The sequence below is a fragment of the Vigna angularis genome, chromosome 3 (genome assembly GCF_016808095.1).
Source record: "Vigna angularis cultivar LongXiaoDou No.4 chromosome 3, ASM1680809v1, whole genome shotgun sequence".
NCBI classification, from domain to species: domain Eukaryota; kingdom Viridiplantae; phylum Streptophyta; class Magnoliopsida; order Fabales; family Fabaceae; genus Vigna; species Vigna angularis.
In genome coordinates, this window is record NC_068972.1 from 5,628,861 (window position 1) to 5,647,834 (window position 18,974).

Genomic DNA, 18,974 nt, shown 5'->3' on the forward strand with positions numbered 1-18,974 from the left:
GTCTATGTCTGGTAGAATTTGTTATGATTTATGTGAATTGAATGAAATGAGGAAACAATTATTTATGGGATGAGAATACTAGCATAATTGTGCATGTGTAGTTTATTAACAACATGGACAAAAATTAAATCATTTTGGCTATACTAGTAATTTGATTCACATATATGAAATAACTATTTGTAAGAGTTAACAAAATATTCATATATAAAATGAGTCGACTAAAGTCAAGCTGGTGAAATATAAAATTTACTATGTCATGGTTTATGGATCGAGGAGAGGTCAAAACATGTTCATACTTAGAGATAAGAATAAACGAGTAAGGAGAGATGTATGATTTTAAAATTTAATTAATATATTAATTCTTCACGGATTATTTTTTATAGCTTTTGGTTTATAAATAGACTACTAGAGTCTTTATATTTAGAGGCATATTGCATGTGTTGTGAAAGCCATGTTATTATTTTCTAAATTGTTAGTATATATATCTTTTATTTAAAATTTATGTTTTAAATTAACTCTAACTTATCTACGTGTTTTTTCTGCGGTGTTGTTATCTAATGTTAACATGTATTTTAGAATAACATAAGTTAAATATAGATTTGAAATATTCATGTTAGAGGACTCTACAATATTACAAACTTTGTTATATTTGTGCATTTAATGTAATTATATAGTTACTTTTTAATATTATTTATGGATGCTGTAATTAATCGTACCGCATTAGTATGATAAAACAATATTTAATAATAGTTTATATTCACGTCATAAAAAAAACAAATTATTTCATCACTATATAAATTTTATTAAAAAAATTATCAATATAAATTATGAAATCTACACTTGCTGCAATATGTAGTGAATTATCAATTGATGAACTGGTAACATGTTAGTATATAATAACACATTGTTAACATAAAATCGTAACTTTTTATGAATAATTATTTTTTAATAGATAAATATTGTAATAAATGAATAATTTAATATCAACCCATAAAAGAAAACAATTCTTGAAAAAAATGTTGACATTGATATAATTAAAAAAATACCATTAGAGCTGTCAAAATAGGTCATAATCTGTGGGTCAACCCGGTCCACCACGGGTTTGAAAAAATTGTATTTTTTTTATGCGGGTCAGATTTCAACTCGACTCATTTAAACCCGGCTTATGCGGGTTGAACCCGTGGTGGACAGAGTTGACCCACCAACCCACCTACATAATTTTATTTTATTAAAATTTAATTTTATAAAAAAATATTTATTATTTTTTTTTTGCTTGAAAAAATGATTTAAGTTCTTTATTTTCAAAATTAACTAAACACCCATGTTGGGAGTGAAATTTAGGAGTGAAATTTGTTTAGATTTGAATTATACAAAGTTTGTAATTTTTTTATTTAAAAAAATTGTAATTAAGTGAGCCAGTGAGCCAACCCGTTTACCCATCAACCCGTGGTGGGTCGGACCGGGTTCGAATTTTTCTGGCTCGCTAATAAATGAGCCGGGTTGGGTTGGCTCACTAAGTGACCAACCCGTGGTGGTCGGGTCGGGTGGCCTGTTTTGACAGCTCTAAATACCATGATCGAATAAAGTCGCAATAAATATTTTAAAATTTTAAAATTTTCCAAAATAAATGTTATTGTTATTAATTCAAAATATGTGTATAAATTAATTTTATAAATTAATCTATGAAGTGAAATTGATTTTGTGATCTAAACGAATATTGTGAAAATAAATCCTTTAATATAATTTAAATAAATAAATTTATATCTTACTAAATCTCATAAATTGTATTGTAAGACATGATTTGTATACGACTTGTATAATATATTTTGATAAACAATGATATACTACTATAAAAAGAGTAAAAGAATGATTTTGAAAATATTCCGTTGTTTACTTTAAATTTAAAGAATCACAAGTAAGATAAAACCAATGAAATCTTTAATCTATAAATATAAATATGATTCAACACATCCTTTTGAACATCATTTATAACTATAACACGAAAGATGGAAATAAGTTGTTTTAAAGCTGGCATGGTTTGAGTCTATCTAGATATTTAATATAATGAAAAAGTTTGATTTGCTTAGCTTGTTTTGCAGTCCATTTTTTTAGGTTTGATTCTTCTCTTTTTCAAAATTCAGAGTGATTTGAAAGGCTATTTAAGAGTCTAATACCTACACAATGACATTATTATCACGCGTTATAATATTTATATAAATGAGCTAATCTACCAAACTTTAAAAAGCTTTTTAAAAGACTCAAAAATAGACCCTCTTTTTTGACTAAATAGTGTTTTTCTGAATCTTGACTCAATCTATTAGTAAATGCTCTTAGTTTGACCTAATACTATTGTATATACCATGTCATAGGTTTTCATTAGCACTCTGAATTATTTGTTTTTTTTTTCTAACACACAAAATACACCTTTTCTTCGATATTATGTTAAAATGAACGCAGCAAACTGTGGATATGTGTTTGGAAGTAGCAACTAATATATTTGTGAATTTAAAAAGCTATTTGTTTGTTGATACAAGAAAGGTATATAAAAATTGTATGTTCATGAAATTATAACTGTGTTTTTTATTAATTTTTTTTATCTAAGTAGAAAATAATAAATTAATTCTAAAATATAAATAAATAATGATAACAAACTAATTAAATATAAAAAAATAAAGATAATATATTTATTTAATATAATATATTTAACATAATGTACAAATGATTGATGTATGCTTTAGGTTTATACAGGTGATTAGTGATGGTTTGACATAAGAGATGTGAGGAATGAAAATGAGACTGCAGTGATTTTGAGGGAAGGGGAGAGAATTTTTTTATAATATAACAACTTCGATATAATTGAACTATATAGCATAAAAAGTTTATTCTATCATATTTAAGAGAAATATTAATCTAAATTTATTACTTCATAATTCATTACTTCATTAGAATAGTCTCCTAAAAAATATAAGATAATACGAGAGGGGAAGAATATCTTAATAATTTAAATATATGTGTCTGGTTGACAAATAATTTAAAAAATATTATTAATATTCTATTATATTTATAATAATATTTGAGTAAACTCAATGTATCTTATCTTACGTGGGAAGTTGATAAAATGCATTTTTTATTAATATTTTATTTTTATATAAATGGACTTTAAATGTTTGATAATTTTGCAAACATTGAATTTGCTACAAATAGGGTCTATGTTGTACTATTTCTTATATGACTTTAAATGTTGTGATTTTTAACATTTTTTACTCGAAATTATTCTCCACACCGATGTCTCAATACAGAACTTGTTTTAAACAATTTATACTATATCGTGTTCTTGGAGACTGATTTGTTTGGTACACAATTTTTTACATTGTACACAGTGCCTGTTTCTAATAGTTTTTTCCAGAAGAAGTGATTAATTAATTTAATAATTTTTTAAAATGTACAAAGATTAAATCAAATTTTATATTATTATTTTTGTTTTTTATTTTTATCATTATTACTTTTATTTAAATTATTTTAATTTTAATTTTTTTAATATAACTATTATAATAATACAAATGATATTTTAGTAATTATTAAAATATGAAAATATATTAAATAATATTAGATTTTTATAAATAGTTATTAAATTATAAATAAGAAACAAAATTTTAAATTTTTTTACTAGAAGAGTGCAAAGTTAAAGAGATACAGGATTATTTTATTAAAAAAATATTTATTAAGATTAAAAAAGAAATTTTTTGAAAAAGTTGGAGATAAGGACATGATGAAACACACTACCATTTATAATACAACTGTAGAAATAGACAACAGATATTAGGTGAGTTGTAAGACATACAAGCCCATAGTTATTGGAATGATGAAGACTTGTTCACAGTGGAAAGAGAGTCATTGGAAGGAGTCTTTCTTCTTGCACCCATTAAAAATGCAACCTCACTCACCTTTCTCTTGACAGGCCCACCTGTCCCCCTTTTGACATCTATAAATATAATTTAATTTAATTATAGAATGAGGATATAAATTTTATGGGTTTGCAGGAATAAAGACCGGGAGGTGCAAGAAGAAACACTCCCATTGGAAGTTATCTTTCATGTAGATGAAAAATAAATAAAATCTATCGGTCCTTTTACACTCTCCCTCCCTCCTTCACATAGTAATATCTACTCACAATTTATGATGAGATTGATATTTCAAGACTTTACAATTTTAAAACTTAAAATAATTATTTTTTGTATCACGTCATGATCTTCAAATATGATGTACCTTATTTTAATTTATAGCAAACTATTTTTTAAAATCTAAAGTACAATATAGTAACTATTATTATTATGAATATGCTGTTATTTTATTAGTATATATTATTTGTAATTACAATTATTTTTTAAAATTTAAATTGTTATTTGGATAGCTTTAATACAAATATCATGAAGTTTAAATCATTATTTGTGCAAATATCGCATGGGGCATGTACAGACATTTGTTTTCAAATATGAATATAAAAAAACATAACATTCAAATATGAATTTAAAAAAACAAATGTTATGTGTATCATATCCCTAATAAACTTTGAACCTACATCGCATTCAACTTTCTTATGCTTTTTACACCAAGTTAATCCTAATCGTTGTTTGAATAAAACATTGAAGCAGCACGGAAAAAGTATACAATGTCAAAATTATTTTATAGAACTGAAAATTGATTATATAACTTTATATAAATTGGTTAGACTCCTTTAATATTTCTATTATTAGAACAAATACAAAAAAATATTTAGATTCATGAAAATGAGTTTCTTTTTCATTATTATTATTATTATTATTATTATTTATTTCTCTCAAAAAGGCATAAAAATATTTTTGTAACACTTTCTCTCCATAAATTTTATATTATTAAACTCATAACATAAGATGTCATGTAAATTTAATAAATAAAAAAGCAATTAAACTGCTTTTCCAAAATATAGCCCCAAGTATTACTAAATTTGCAACATTCATGTACGGTAACAAGATCATGGACCGCAGAAAAAAATGTTAAAGTGTCAAAATTTTGTTGATATTAACATTAAAGGTGAAATAATTAATATTTCAAGGTGAAATGACAAATAACTTTATTTTATAATAAAGATAAACATGACTTAATATTTTATAGTAAAGAAATATTTTAGGCTCTGTTTGTTTGAGCTGATTTCACTGTTCAAAAGAGAATGGGAGCGCGGATTTGCAGGACGATGCATGTTTACATTAACGGAATTGCGACGATGGAAAGGCGCGGATTTGCGGGATTGGAATATTTTTCATCACCCGTTGAAGTGCAAAGATTTGCAAAGATTTACATACAATATCTAATTTACCCTTTGCGTATTTTATAATTTCAACTCCAGTCCTAGTTGATCTTCAAATGGTTGAAGACGAAGAACAATTTGAAGCATTTGAAGAGGAAGAACTGGAGGTGTATTTGTAGCAGTATTCGGTTCCAGAGAGTGAAGAATTTATGAAAATGAAGTACAACATCGAAGCTGAAGGAACCCATATACAACAACATTCCAGAAATGTACAGCAAAGGCGCAAACAGAAGCAAACCCCGCCTTCTAAAAACTGCCGACATAAGAATAAAGACCAACTTCTCCATGGAATTGCTCTCCTTAGATGAATTCCAACTTCCGTTCTTGCTCCGACCGTGGTGGAATCGCGGCGACGACGACGAACGCGCTGCTCCGCTCAGGCAGGTGTAACTGTGCATTGGGATTTCAGTAATTGAGATCCACCAAATAGATCCCAAATTGAGTTTTAAAAGGTTGAATTAGTAGACATTGGATGAATTTAGGTGCGGAGAGAATGCAGCGTGCGTGCGATCGAAAGGGTAGAGGAAAGGAATGACAAAAATTGACCTTTTTTTGTTTCCTTTACAAAGAAAAAGGAGAAAATAATATTTCGAGAAAAGGATGAGTTTGTAAATGAAGAATGAGGGAGAAAGGAGGTAGGCGTTGATGATAGTGGTGGGGAAGAAAGAGCATGTTGGTGTTATGTCTAAAGGAAGGGAGGAACACTAAAGATGATGTCTTGCAACGTTTGTGTTTGCGTGTCCATTTTAGAAACACACTGCAACATGCATCATGTATTACAATAATTATCTTCACTTATTAAATATAAAATATTAAATATAAAGTTAACAAATATAATTTTATATTATAATAATCACTAAGGACATTTTGATAATCTTCAATTTTTATCATTTAAAGAATTTTTTTATCTATCACATCAATCAAATTCTACACTAATTCTCATAAACTTTATTTCCAAATCCACTCTCAATTACCCACAAATCCACTAAAAAAAACAACTAAAAAATTACCCTCAAATCCACTCAAATCCATTCAAATCATCTCCCCCAAATCATCTCTCACAAATCACTCCAAAAGAACACACCCTTAGTGTTGGTCTCTAAACCCGTGTAAAAAATAAATAACTTGGTCTCTTTAAAATGAGTTAGTTTTAGGTTTGATCCCTATAATTTATTTAGTCGTAATCTCTGCAAAAGTCTAAAGTAGTTATTTTCATTATTCAAATTTATTTTAAAAGTAGATGAATAACTTCATAGCAAGAACCCATATTTTTTTTCCCAGTAAACACAAGTGTGACATTGCTATTAGGAAAATAATATCACTTAATAATAGGAATTTTCCATTTTTAAAAGCACTAAAATCAAAATTTACTAATTTCAGAATTACCACAAATTATATATAAGTGGTCTCTTTATTACTACTCTCAATGAATTATACCATTCGTACAACCATTTTAGTAACACAACACATCCTATAGCTTTTGTCTCCTTAACTAATTTTAATATATGAACATTTCTCTTAAAAAAAATATTTCATGAATAAATGTGATCGCTAAGTAACAATGACATCATCAAGATAGCCCAATGCCGTGTTTTAAGCCGAAAAACATATATTTTGGCTCTGAATAAACAAGGCCATTGTGAATGGGACCATTGTTTAACATCTTTCAAGATTAGCCAAGTCCAACACAGTCCAACAAAAGCAAATTACGACATTCGAAGAACTAAGGAAAACAGATTCACACAGTATAGTAACACAATAACCATCCAGATGGATTGACTAAGAAAATTAACAATCAAGGATGGCCAATTGAAAGGAGGCGAGGTATGCAAAAAGAGTAGACACTAATATTTAATCAATGACACCAAAACATCAATCAACAATACCTTTTCCATCTCAATGAAAGTATCAGCTACTGTAAGGAAAAAAAAGGTTCTTCGGTGTCTTCCGTGATCAGGACTCTGGATCTGCACTATGCCATCCCTTTGAGCATGGAGGAATGTTCATAAACTCATCAAATTCTTTTACATGAATATCACAGCACTTCCACTACAAAAAAGAGTGACAAGGGAAAAATAAATACAGTTCTCAGAGAACATGTCTCAGCTACAGTACAAGCATTGATTTGGAAAGAAATGAGATCAAACTACAGTGGAATACTCAATACTGACCCCTCTCATCCGGTCATGAAAAACAGCAGGGCCGGGATGGTAGCTGCAAGCAGTGTCATGATTATCCTTTTCCTTGAAAGTTTGACCGCATCCTTTATTTTTACATACTTGGGGCTCATTTATATCGACTATCTTCTTAGGTTTGGGAGCCTGAACACTTGAATTGTTAATAGCAGAGGCATCTCCAACAAGATTTGGGGACTTGTCTACAACGTTAACTGGTTTGCTTTGAGAACCTAATGAAGAAGAGAGGGATAGGAGAAAGAAAATTAGCTTTGAAAGCACGACATGGGGGATTAGCAAAAAGTAACTAATCAAAGGACTTGAGACAGTGCCATGAGCAGAAGCATGTAAATACCATGATCTGAGCAAAAGAAACCCTGCCTACATCTAGAACAAGAGTCCTTTGATGAAGCATTGGTTGAAGAAACAGCAGTTGGAGAGGGCGAGGTGTTCTTCTTCACTGGAGCAATTACTTGCTTGACTGCTGTATGTTTTCCAGTCTTACATCTTGATCACAGAGAGAAACTTTGATCAATATATGCAGCGAACATTAAAAGAAATTGTAAAGTAATGGACATAACCGACTTAATTTTTTATACTACGAGAATATTGCCGCAAGTAAAAGTAAAATACGCTGTTTCATTGCTAGCACATTTAAGCCAATGAACCATGTTTTTCAAACTCAACATACATATGATCATATTACATTTTGTAAGATCTAATACTATAAAGAATCCCAGAGATCAAATTAGACACAAGCAAAATCATCTGCAGGAGATAATGAAAATGTCTCCAGGAGCAGCAAATATTTTCAATTGAAAATGTTTTATAAGAAAGTTTATACAAGAATAACTGCTAGGTGGAATCCACTTCTAATTTCCATTTCATTAATGTTAAATTTAGAAACCATATTTACTCAGTAAGCATTTTCTTCCACCATAAGCAACTTCGAAGCACGAATTGCAATGAAGAGCGGACTCATACCAGTGTAAAACAAAGATTGGAGATTCTAAATACAGATCATTGCACATTGAAACAGGAGTAACGTGATGTTACTTCCCCAAATATGAAGATGATATCAACCCATGCGGAACTGATAAATGAAATTTGGAGTAAAACATCCATAATCAACCTAGGATATTTTGACAATACTTCTCTACGATTCTTTTCCTTTCTCTATTACAGAAAGTCATCTCTACGACCTATTAGTAGATTCTACCCAAAAAAGTTGAATTCTCTCAAATTGACCAGTCGACCGCAGACCAAACTCTATATTCTAAAACAGGAAACCACAGAAAAGAAAAAAGAAATTGAATAATGATCTCTCACCCCGGAATTTCCAAAAACAAGCTAAAATCATGACTTCTTTTCTTGCAACAACTCCATTCTTTTGTTCCATCATGAAATATAGGCTGGAAGTTAAAAGATAAATGTAATCAGTTACAATAAACTGATAACTAATCATAATAGAAAGAATACATTGTGAAGAAATAGATTTATAGACATTGGACTTACCCCCTGAACAATGGAAGAAGCCCCAGCAGCATAAATTTCAAATCCCAAACATGCCAGATGGAAAGTGAATCAGTAAGATCTCAAACAAATGCCGTATCATAAATCAACAAAATGATATATCGGAGGGATACAAAATTGTACTAAAGTTCACAAGCATGAGTATGCATTAATGATGGCATTAGCTAAAATGAAATTACTAAAGTTCATGAAACAACGCAAACAAAAATTTAAGCCAAAAGAGTTCTTATAGGAACTGAACAGTATGGAAGAAAATACTAGTTTTAGTAACTTTCAATATAGAGTGCTAGCTGCTACTACCAAGCCATTATTGACAAACTAGGGCTAGCAACCAAAGATGAAGAGATATGTTGAAAACTAGAACCAAATGACAAATCAAGCCCCCTAGAAAATAAGTATTAAGCATGATTGCTACAAACTATATTAGATAAAAGAAAATGGAAAACACACCTCATAAAGAGAAGGATCATGCTTATTAGTGTTGAGCACTAGTTAGGGAATTAGAAGGAGAAAGTTCTATTAGAAATCATATGCAGGCACATTAAAACAACAGAGGGAAGCGCATATCTACACATCCAAATAAAAAAAAAACTTTTTCTCTTTTAATTCCTTAACTAAAGCCCTAAGAGCTGAAAAATAGAATCAATTATATCATTAATTAAGAAAAAGAAAATGTAGAACCAAATGATAAAGGATTGGCTATTATCTCACATCCAAAAATATCATAATTGTGGTGTTTCCCCTAAAGCTTTAATGTGAATTCCCTTTCTAAAATCTCAAAATTATACGTGAGCATATGTACACTTTCAATTGAGTTGAATGAAAAGCATTATAATTTTGGCCGACTCGTTACATTAAAGCCCCAAACACTTTACCATTGGCACTATTTTTTTTTGGCTCCTCTGATTAAACATAAAAGTTCCAAATCCCTAGTCGGTTCTTTTTCTTGAGTTCAGCACTCTACACTCAACTGCACCTCAGCATGGTGTTCTTCTGCTTGGTTTGCATGCTTGTTTGAATTTTGGTGTGGTTACTGAGCTGTTTAGGACCCCGGGTTTAAGTTTCTGATTACTGCTGGTTCCACTCCCCCAATCTGTTCTGCTATTCATAATGTTTTTAAGTGGAAAAGAAACTAGGAACTGCTAGGGAGGATGAGGGGAGAGGGGCGGGGGGGGGGGGGGGGGGGGGGGGGGGGGGGGAGGGGGTTACAGATACTCTTAAAGTTGGAAGCATCTCTGTTGGTGCCATTCGTGGGGTTCAAAATTTGGAATTGGCGTGACTTGTAAGTTTGTAGCTGTTAGTAATTTAAAGTGATTTTGCTCATTTGTTACTTTTAATGCATGCATGCGTCTTCAAATATAGTTGAATTTTAGGCATCCACATTACAATTAAATGACTCACTTGTGTTAATACTAGAGAACACACTCATTGGGGAGTCCTAAAGCCAGGCGGGAACTCAAAATCAACGGCAAGTTCTACACAGTCTGACCTGGCGTGACCTAAATGGTAACACAATTTAACATGTGTTTTAATGGTTCTACAGTGGTTCCTGCCTTTTCTCGAGGACTGGCATACATAATGTAATACTTCACACGCGTGAGGAGGTGATTAATGGTTTAGTCATGTGTGTGAAGATCTGATGCAGCTATACTACAATTTGTTTCACATATCCATCCGATATTCTATAATACTGTTAGGTACAAATTGATGAAGTATCCAGCCCTATGGAGCAGAAGCATGAGTACTTTTATGACGACAATAATTTATAATTTTTTATTTTGGCAGTGTCTAAGAAATGTGATTTTAATTTGAATATGTACAATTGTAATTATATATTTATTATGTTTTACGAATTTTTATACATTTTTAAATATGCATTTGTCACTTATTGTATCCGTTTATTCTTATAATAAGCATATTACCGTATTGTCTTGGCATTGATCTGATATATTATCCATGCATCATAGGTTGGAAGAATCTAGAATCTTTTTGTAATAGGTCTAAGGGCTTGAGGCCCGTAGGTATTAAGACAGGGATGTGAGAGTGAGTTGGTTACAGTGATCAGTCTACGGAGGTCAACCGGTCAACAAGTTGCATCAACATTTGTTAGACACTAGGCTCGTTGGAAGCTATATGGCCAATCCAGCAATGCATGGGCTGATTCTCAGCTGCACGGTCCAACTTGTTTCCCTAACCTTGTCAATCCTTGGTAAGATCTCGATTATGACTACCTTAGTCATTAATTTAACCTAAATCACTCCAAACTTTCAGATATGCAAAAGCAATCAGTTCTAACATTGTTTTAGTATCATACGGTTCCTTGGCCAAAGTGCTAAAGTACTACCATAGATGTGCCACTCGAGCTGAACTGAACCACTACACTACATAGAATAGCTTCCACAGAATGAAATTAACTTCTCTAATATGAGTAAACCACTTCGAAAAGAAAAGTGAAAGTGAAATATCTCAAGTTCTCAACTCTTAACAGTTAAAGAGAAAATCAAACGAGTAAAGATAGTAAGCATTTCACAGTTTATTGCACTCCTGCCCGTGCATGTAACATCAGGAGATACCATCTGTAGGTAATATCACGAGTTAATTTCCTCATCAATGATGCAGATTTCTTACTATTTGCTCTAACGCGATATTTCACGGAGCCAAGTCCCACAAGAAAAGGCACAAGCTTAAAGAAACCAAGATCTTTAATACACTGCAATGACGAATTACAAAAGAGAAGGCAGAAGAACAGGGTTGGACGCAAACCAATTTGCAGAGAGATCAATTAATTATAGAATAATTGTGCGCAGGCTTAGGAAATTAAATCAAGTGCCCTTGAAACAAGAGCATAAGTTAGGGCTAGGCATTAGGTGAAAAATTAAAGATGGGGAGTTACAGAGCAGAATTATCCGAAATGAAAGGGAAAAGTGCAGGTGGGTTGTGATAAAGGTGGAAACTTGGACATGAGGGTTATGCAAGAAAGCAAGAGAGAGAGAGAGAGAGTACCGAATCATGGTATCGACAGGAACCGTCGGGATTGTCGTCCTCGGAGAAGGTGGCGTCGCACCCAATCCTCTGGCATCGAACTTTAAGTGTTGTCTTCTCCATTCTGAAAGTAGGCACAATCCCGTGGTTTTGTAATAACACAACCACAATCAGCTTTCAGGCGCGAAAGAAGAACACAAGAGGACTTTACCTTGTGAGAACTCAAACGGGTTGGGCTTTGACGCTGTTTCAATGCTTGAAAATTGAAAGAGTAAAGGAAAAAGAAAATATAAATAAATATATAAAGAACTGATTCCCCTCAGTTTTCACTCGACTTCCTGCAGGTTCCAGATTTTGAGTTATGTTAGCTTAGCTAGCTAAGATACCTGTAATTCAAGGTGAATTTCAATGTTAAATTTGAAATCAAATAAAGTTAGGGAACATTCTCACCATTTTCTCTACCAATCTCGTGTAAGTTGTTTGAAATTACTGAAATGAGTAAAATTTGAAAAAATAAATAGATCATGTTTTAAAAGAATACTTCATTAAATTAAAATACTATTTATAAACATTATTTTAATTTTAAATTTTGCATAAAGCAAAATAAAAGTAAATTATTTTGAAATCTATTGATAAAATTGAAGTCATATATTCAAATTTCACTTTAACTTTTTAACAAAATTAAATATTGAACCGTTCTTATCATATATCAAAAGCAAGCAATAAAACACCATAAACAAGACAATTAGAGTACAAAGTTACGAACATGGACATAACTTTTTTTAGCACTATCTCATTAACATTTGTTGCTTAACAATTCCGTACTAAATAATCCATTACCTCGTTTACTTCAGCTTTAAATATCATAATTATAAAATCCATTTCGATTTTGAATGATATATTGACCTCTACGCCAATTCCTCTTCCTCCCCCATGAGACTTTTCATCTCTTCCGCTACCGTCTTTGAAAACCTTCCATCTCTCAAATCACTTTCACACTGAGAGATGATATTAACGTCGAGCCTCTTCCAAATTGCTCCTGGAACATTCGATGCTTAGTCATTCATCATATACTCTTTGCATATCAAACCCTAACATTTCGGTTTTTGAGAATTGAAAAACATAGTCTGCTGGCAAACTTTTGAGCTCAAAATTGTGCTTTCTATTCCTAAGCTCACATCTACCACACTCGAAAATACTCACTTTTCAATGTGCTATAAACTCTCCTGCACACTTGCGATCTTCCTTTCCTTAAGGAATTGAAAATGGACAACTGCGTTCATATAGATTCTTCTATCATTGTACAAATGTTCTCTTACGTAAAAGCATAGACAATTTCATCTCGTATCCTAAAGTTTTGTACACTTAAATAGATTTAAAAGAGATTGATTGAATGAATTTGAGAGGATTTGAAGATAAATTTGTTGTTATTTGAGTGGATTTTGAAGAAGTGAGAATGAATTTGGAAGTAAAGTTTGTGAGAATTAGTGTAGAATTTGATTGATGTCACCCATTAAAAAAACTTACTTTCAGATCTACTCTCATTTATCTTCAAAATTCACTCAAATAAACAATAAAAAATTTACCTTCAAATCCTCTCAAATTCATTCAATCACTCTCCTCCAAATTTCTAAATTCATTTAAGAAGTAAACCAGGATTTATATTTGGACATTGAAATTGTTCTTACAAATGCATATTTTTGTAATAACATTACTTATCTATTTTATATTCTTTTAAGTTATCCATTTAGATAATTTAAAATATATATCTCCTATTCATATTATTGAATAAACATTTCCTTGAGGTATAGCTTCTATTCTTCCTTCAAGTATATTTCCTATTCATATTATTGAACCAAAAGATATAAAATTATTTTCTTTTTCTAACTTCCTTCAATCATATATATTTCATATTCATATTATTGAAGCAAGAAATATAAAATTATTTTCTTTTTCTAACAGCTTCGTTAAATCTGTAGAGAAACATAAAAAAACATGTACATCCTAACTCAAATTATGAGCTGTTACAGAAAAAAAAATCTATTTTAAAAACACAATCTAATATTATCTTAGATATAGCTATTGCCATTTTTTTTACAATATGTCAAGATCTGAAAAAGAATTTTTTTTATAAGAAATCTTTTAGATAAAGTATTTCTTTGATATTTTTTTGTAAAGGATATAAGAACCATTTTTTACAAAATGTCAATATCTAAAAATAGCATTTTTTTTTTGCAAAGACTAAAACAAAACAAAAATACATTACTTTTAGGAACCTTGATCTGATTTAAACCTTTAAACTATAACACCTTTGTGACAAACCATATGACAACAAATTTCACACCAGAGAAAAAAAATTCAAGAAACTTAATGTACTTCTTTTCTCTGTGCTTTAGCCTATAGGATGAGAATACTTTAGATATCCATCCCAAATAACCTTTTTAATGCCAACATGCAATGAGATTATGTCTCTTACCTTGCATAGTTAATTCAAGAGTGACTATCTTACGACCAAGATAAAGCCAAAAACATATCTCACCATCACGAACAACATTATTTATCTTTCTGCAAACTCAATTGGTATCTCTCCTGACTTCAGATTTTGTGGTTCCAAAGTACCAAACATCACAAACAATTGTCGAAGATGTCATCAATAGCTGCAAGAGTTTATAACAAAGAAGGATTAAGAGAGAAAATAATTAAAAAAATGAATTTGAGTTTCAACCATATTGACCAACTAATTTTGAGTTTGTAATACTGGTTATTTAGTATTCATAGTCTAAATTATAATAAAAAAAAATTAATTATTTTTATTGTAATTGATCAAGATGCAAAAAGGTTGATACCAATTTATTTGATCTTGTAATTCATTAAATTGTAAGGTTCACTGAAATGTTATAAGAATTTAAGTCAACTTTGTGATTGAGTTAAACATTGAAACAATGAAAAGTTATGTAATGAAAAAATAATTATTCAAATAAAATGAAATTAAAGAACCAAATGAAAGGAGAAGGCAAACATTTTAGGTTTTCTAATAAACTGTTAAAAGTTTACGCAATTAAACAATCAAAATTGATATGTAGACATTTTTATATATAATAAGAATAAACAAAAAATAAGAATATTTAGAAAAACATAAATTGTCGAATTTTCATCCTAAAAATAGTTTAATTTGATAAAATTAATATTTATTTATTTTTAAAAATATAATACATCATTTGGAGAAAGTAAAAAACAAATAATTGAAACTGTATAAAACAAAAGCATTAAGAATCCAAATTATTTTAATAAATATCAAATGGGTCAAATAATTGATGGAAAAAATGAAGAATGATGTAGTAAAAAAATATTATCTAGACAAAACAAAACAAATGATCTAAGAAAATAGGAAAACAAAGTTATAGGTTATCTAATAAAGTGAGAATGTTTTACTTAGAATGGAAATGAATATAAAAACATATCTAATATAGGACATAAAAGAACGTAATTTTATAGATTTTGTATAATTAATATTATGATTCAAATATAGAAAATTAACTTTTATTATTTTAATCATTATCACGTATCAATGTAAAGATAATATAAGATAGATGAAAAAAGAGAGAATGAGATAGTTTATGTTATTTGTTGAATTTATTATATATTTTTTCTTAAATAAGGAATGCATTTTGTTTTTATAAAGTTGAATGTATATTTTGTAAAAACTTTAAAAACATTTTAAATATTTAAAGTCTTTAATCAATGTGACTATTAGTTAATTGATGTACTTAATCATGCTTTAATTGTCATTTTAAGTAATTTTTCCGTACGTTAAATATACCTAATCAGTATATAAGCGATTATGTTACCATAGTGCACCAGCTGGCGTGTAGTTGGTTATACTGCAATGTTTCGTGATGAGACCATTAGATTTTAAGACGTTTAGACAAATACTGATATATCTTTGAATGTATAAGACACAATTCAAATGATAACTGATTATAAATTATATAGTTTTGAGTATTTGAGGAAGTTGAAATTATTAAGTATATCATAATATTAAAATTAAAAGGAGAGGATTTAAATATAGTTTTTAGTGCTAGATACATTGTGATATGTTAACTAAAAAATTATTTGATCTTAATGAAAACCAAGAAAAACAGCTGCTTCCATCTCATATAAGGGTTTTGCCTGCGGAAACTCGTAAGAAAATGAAGGGATCTAATCCAAAATTTCCAAGAATAAACCCAATGGCGTGCTACCTTGCATTCAAATTTCAAAAGCTCTTTCGCTCATTATTGAAAGCAAACAAAAAAGCGCGTCTTGACAGCTCAAGTGTAATTAGCCATTGGCTTAGACCCGTAACCTACCTGATATCTACCAAAACCTTGAACTTGGATTTCGAATTTTCATATAAACTTTTAAAGAAAAACCATGTATTGGTTGGAATATCGCCGGCTTCCATTTTCGTCAATTCTCTGTTATGGAAAAAGTTATATCTCTTTCTTGTTTAGCTTCCGAAAACACATACTTTTTTTGTAGCAATAAATGATAAATTAAGGTTTACAAATAACCTTATAACTGATGTTAATTGTAGGGTTTTAGTCGAATAAGAGATTTGTTGCTGTAGCCAGCACATGAATGAACCAGTGGGACGCATGGTTCGGTGCCTGTGTCACCGCCGAAGCTGTCAATACATATGTATTATCCAGAAGGTGTCGTTCATTTATAATGGCTCACGGTGTGTGAGAGAGACACTTGACGCAAACTACCAAAAAAGTCAATGCTAATACGAGAGAAGAATCTCTTCATTCTCCAGCAATAAACAACATGGTGCATCTAATATTCCACTGTTTGCCGCCTCTCTTTTCTTTAATTATTGCGCTTTGTCCGCTTTCATCAAAAACATCATCACATGTAAACTACGTTTTATTTCCCATACTAACCCAACAGTACACTTTAATTCTCTATCACTAACACTTCCTTAACATGTTCCACTCCTATTTACTATATTTATATATTTAATAATGAAATAAATTATCTAAAGAAATGTAACTATTTTTCTACATTAAAGACTCTGAAAGAAATATGAAACCATACCATATGCATTGTTTACACTTAAATTTAATATTGTTACTAAGATAAAATAGAAAAAAATCTAAATATTTAATAAATCAATCATGTACAACAATCTTTTTCATCAAAAAAATATATATAAAACATAAAAAAGTTAGGAATATAATTATCTGACTAACTAAGCAATGAATGAGAAAAAACAAATGAGGATGGTGGGGATTAAAAAGACATGTGCAGGATTTGGTATTATTTATTAGTCCTTTCCATCATTCATCCCGCATCAATACCTTTCTCTTCTTCGTGGCCAATGGCGTGCACTCCTTTGGCAAAGGATGAAACAAATTATTGATGTGTTATTTTAAATAGTTTTTTTATAATATTTATACATTAAAATATGAAACAAATTAAACTTTCATATCAGTTAAAATTAATTTGAAATTTTAATCTTTTTTTTTCTTCTATAAAACTAGGATATGTAGGCTGATTTTAATTTGTGTGAAAAATTAAATTCATTTTTTCTTTCTAGCTTCCTTTTTACAGATCTTAGTTTAAAAGCAATTCCATACGCCTACAAGAGTTTGAAAGATTCTATGTATTTAAAACGATTATTAACACACTTGTAAAAATTGAATTGTATTTTATTTGAAGTCATAAACAACCGGTCAAATTAGTTATGAGTTGTAAAACTAGGGAAAATAGTGGAAATATTCAATGTATTGGCTACAATACACATGTATTATTCTATTGTATTTTTTTATTAAGTTTTGCAATTGCTAATTGATTTTATGTTTCATCGTTGAAATTTGATGTATTTCATTTTATTTGCTTTCATAAACTATATTTTTAAGTATATGTTGTGACTTAATATATTTTTAAGTGAAGTTTTAATTTTATAAATGTAAGTGTAGTATTTTAATTTTATAAATTTATGTTTTAATAGAATTGCTTCTCGTATTATAATATTACATATTTAATATTTAAAATAATGATATTTTATTGAAATTTATTTAATTCTGGTTGAAACATTAAACTCGTGTTTTTATCTGTTCAAATTATTAAAAAGAAATAATTTAAAAATGCAATAAAATAAATAATAGCATCACTAAAAGTAGAGCTGTCAAAATGGGTTACCCGACCCGACTCAACGGGTCCACTACGGGTTGGTCACTTAGTGAGCCAACACAATTCGGCTCATTTATTAGTGAGCCAGAAAAATTCAAATCCGGTTCGACCCACCATGGGTTGATGGATAAACGAGTTAGCTCACAAGTTCACTCCCAAATTTCACTCTCAACATAGGTGTCTAATTAATTTTGAAAATAAAAAACTTAAATAATTTTTTCAAACAAAAACAAAATAATAAATATTTTTTTATTAAATTAAAATTAAATTTTAATAAAATAAAATTAGATAGGTGGGTTGGTGGGCTAACTCGGCCCACCACGGGTTCAACCCGTATGAGACGGGTTTAAACGAGCCAGGTTGAAATCTGACTCATATAAAAAAATACATTTTTTTCTAACCCAACTCAGCTTAAACTCGTGGTGGGCCAGGTTGACTCGCGGGTTGTGACTCAACTCGTGGTGGGCCAGGTTGACTCGCGGGTTGTGACTCATTTTGACAGCTCTAACTACAAGCCAATTATGGAAAAAAAAGTTCTTACGAATTGAAAAATCATATTCAATACAATAATAATAATAATAATAATAATAATAATAATAAGTGACACAAAATTCATTAAAAATTTTATAAATAAAACAATTCCATGAATGCATATAATTTAAATTTTTACCAATAAAATAACTACCAAAATGCATATAATTTAAATGAGATAGTTTGTTTTAGTATTTTGGCATCTCAGTTTAATGCCACCAAATTTTATATGT

At 29.9% G+C, this 18,974-nt stretch overlaps 1 protein-coding gene across 1 annotated transcript; it reads right to left on the bottom strand.

The window, feature by feature from the left end:
* Nucleotides 1-6,954: 6,954 nt before the first annotated feature.
* LOC108324119 (cysteine and histidine-rich domain-containing protein RAR1) lies at nucleotides 6,955-12,377 on the bottom strand. Its single transcript, XM_052875214.1, has 6 exons — nucleotides 12,055-12,377; nucleotides 9,034-9,036; nucleotides 8,848-8,930; nucleotides 7,874-8,025; nucleotides 7,516-7,751; nucleotides 6,955-7,393 (listed from the first exon to the last, which is right to left on the bottom strand). The coding sequence occupies exons 1-6, from the start codon at nucleotides 12,154-12,156 to the stop codon at nucleotides 7,298-7,300; spliced, it is 672 nt and encodes a 223-aa protein (XP_052731174.1). The 5' UTR covers nucleotides 12,157-12,377; the 3' UTR covers nucleotides 6,955-7,297.
* Nucleotides 12,378-18,974: the final 6,597 nt, after the last annotated feature.

Bases quoted from the DNA above. Each gene is read 5' to 3' on its own strand.
- LOC108324119 (XM_052875214.1), bottom strand. From the start codon at position 12,156: ATGGAGAAGACAACACTTAAAGTTCGATGCCAGAGGATTGGGTGCGAC. The intron at 8,026-8,847 runs GTGAGAGATCAT...TCTGTGATCAAG, and splicing joins TTGTTTTTGGAAATTCCGGG to ATGTAAGACTGGAAAACATA. The intron at 7,752-7,873 runs GTATTTACATGC...CTTCTTCATTAG, and splicing joins TTTCTTTTGCTCAGATCATG to GTTCTCAAAGCAAACCAGTT.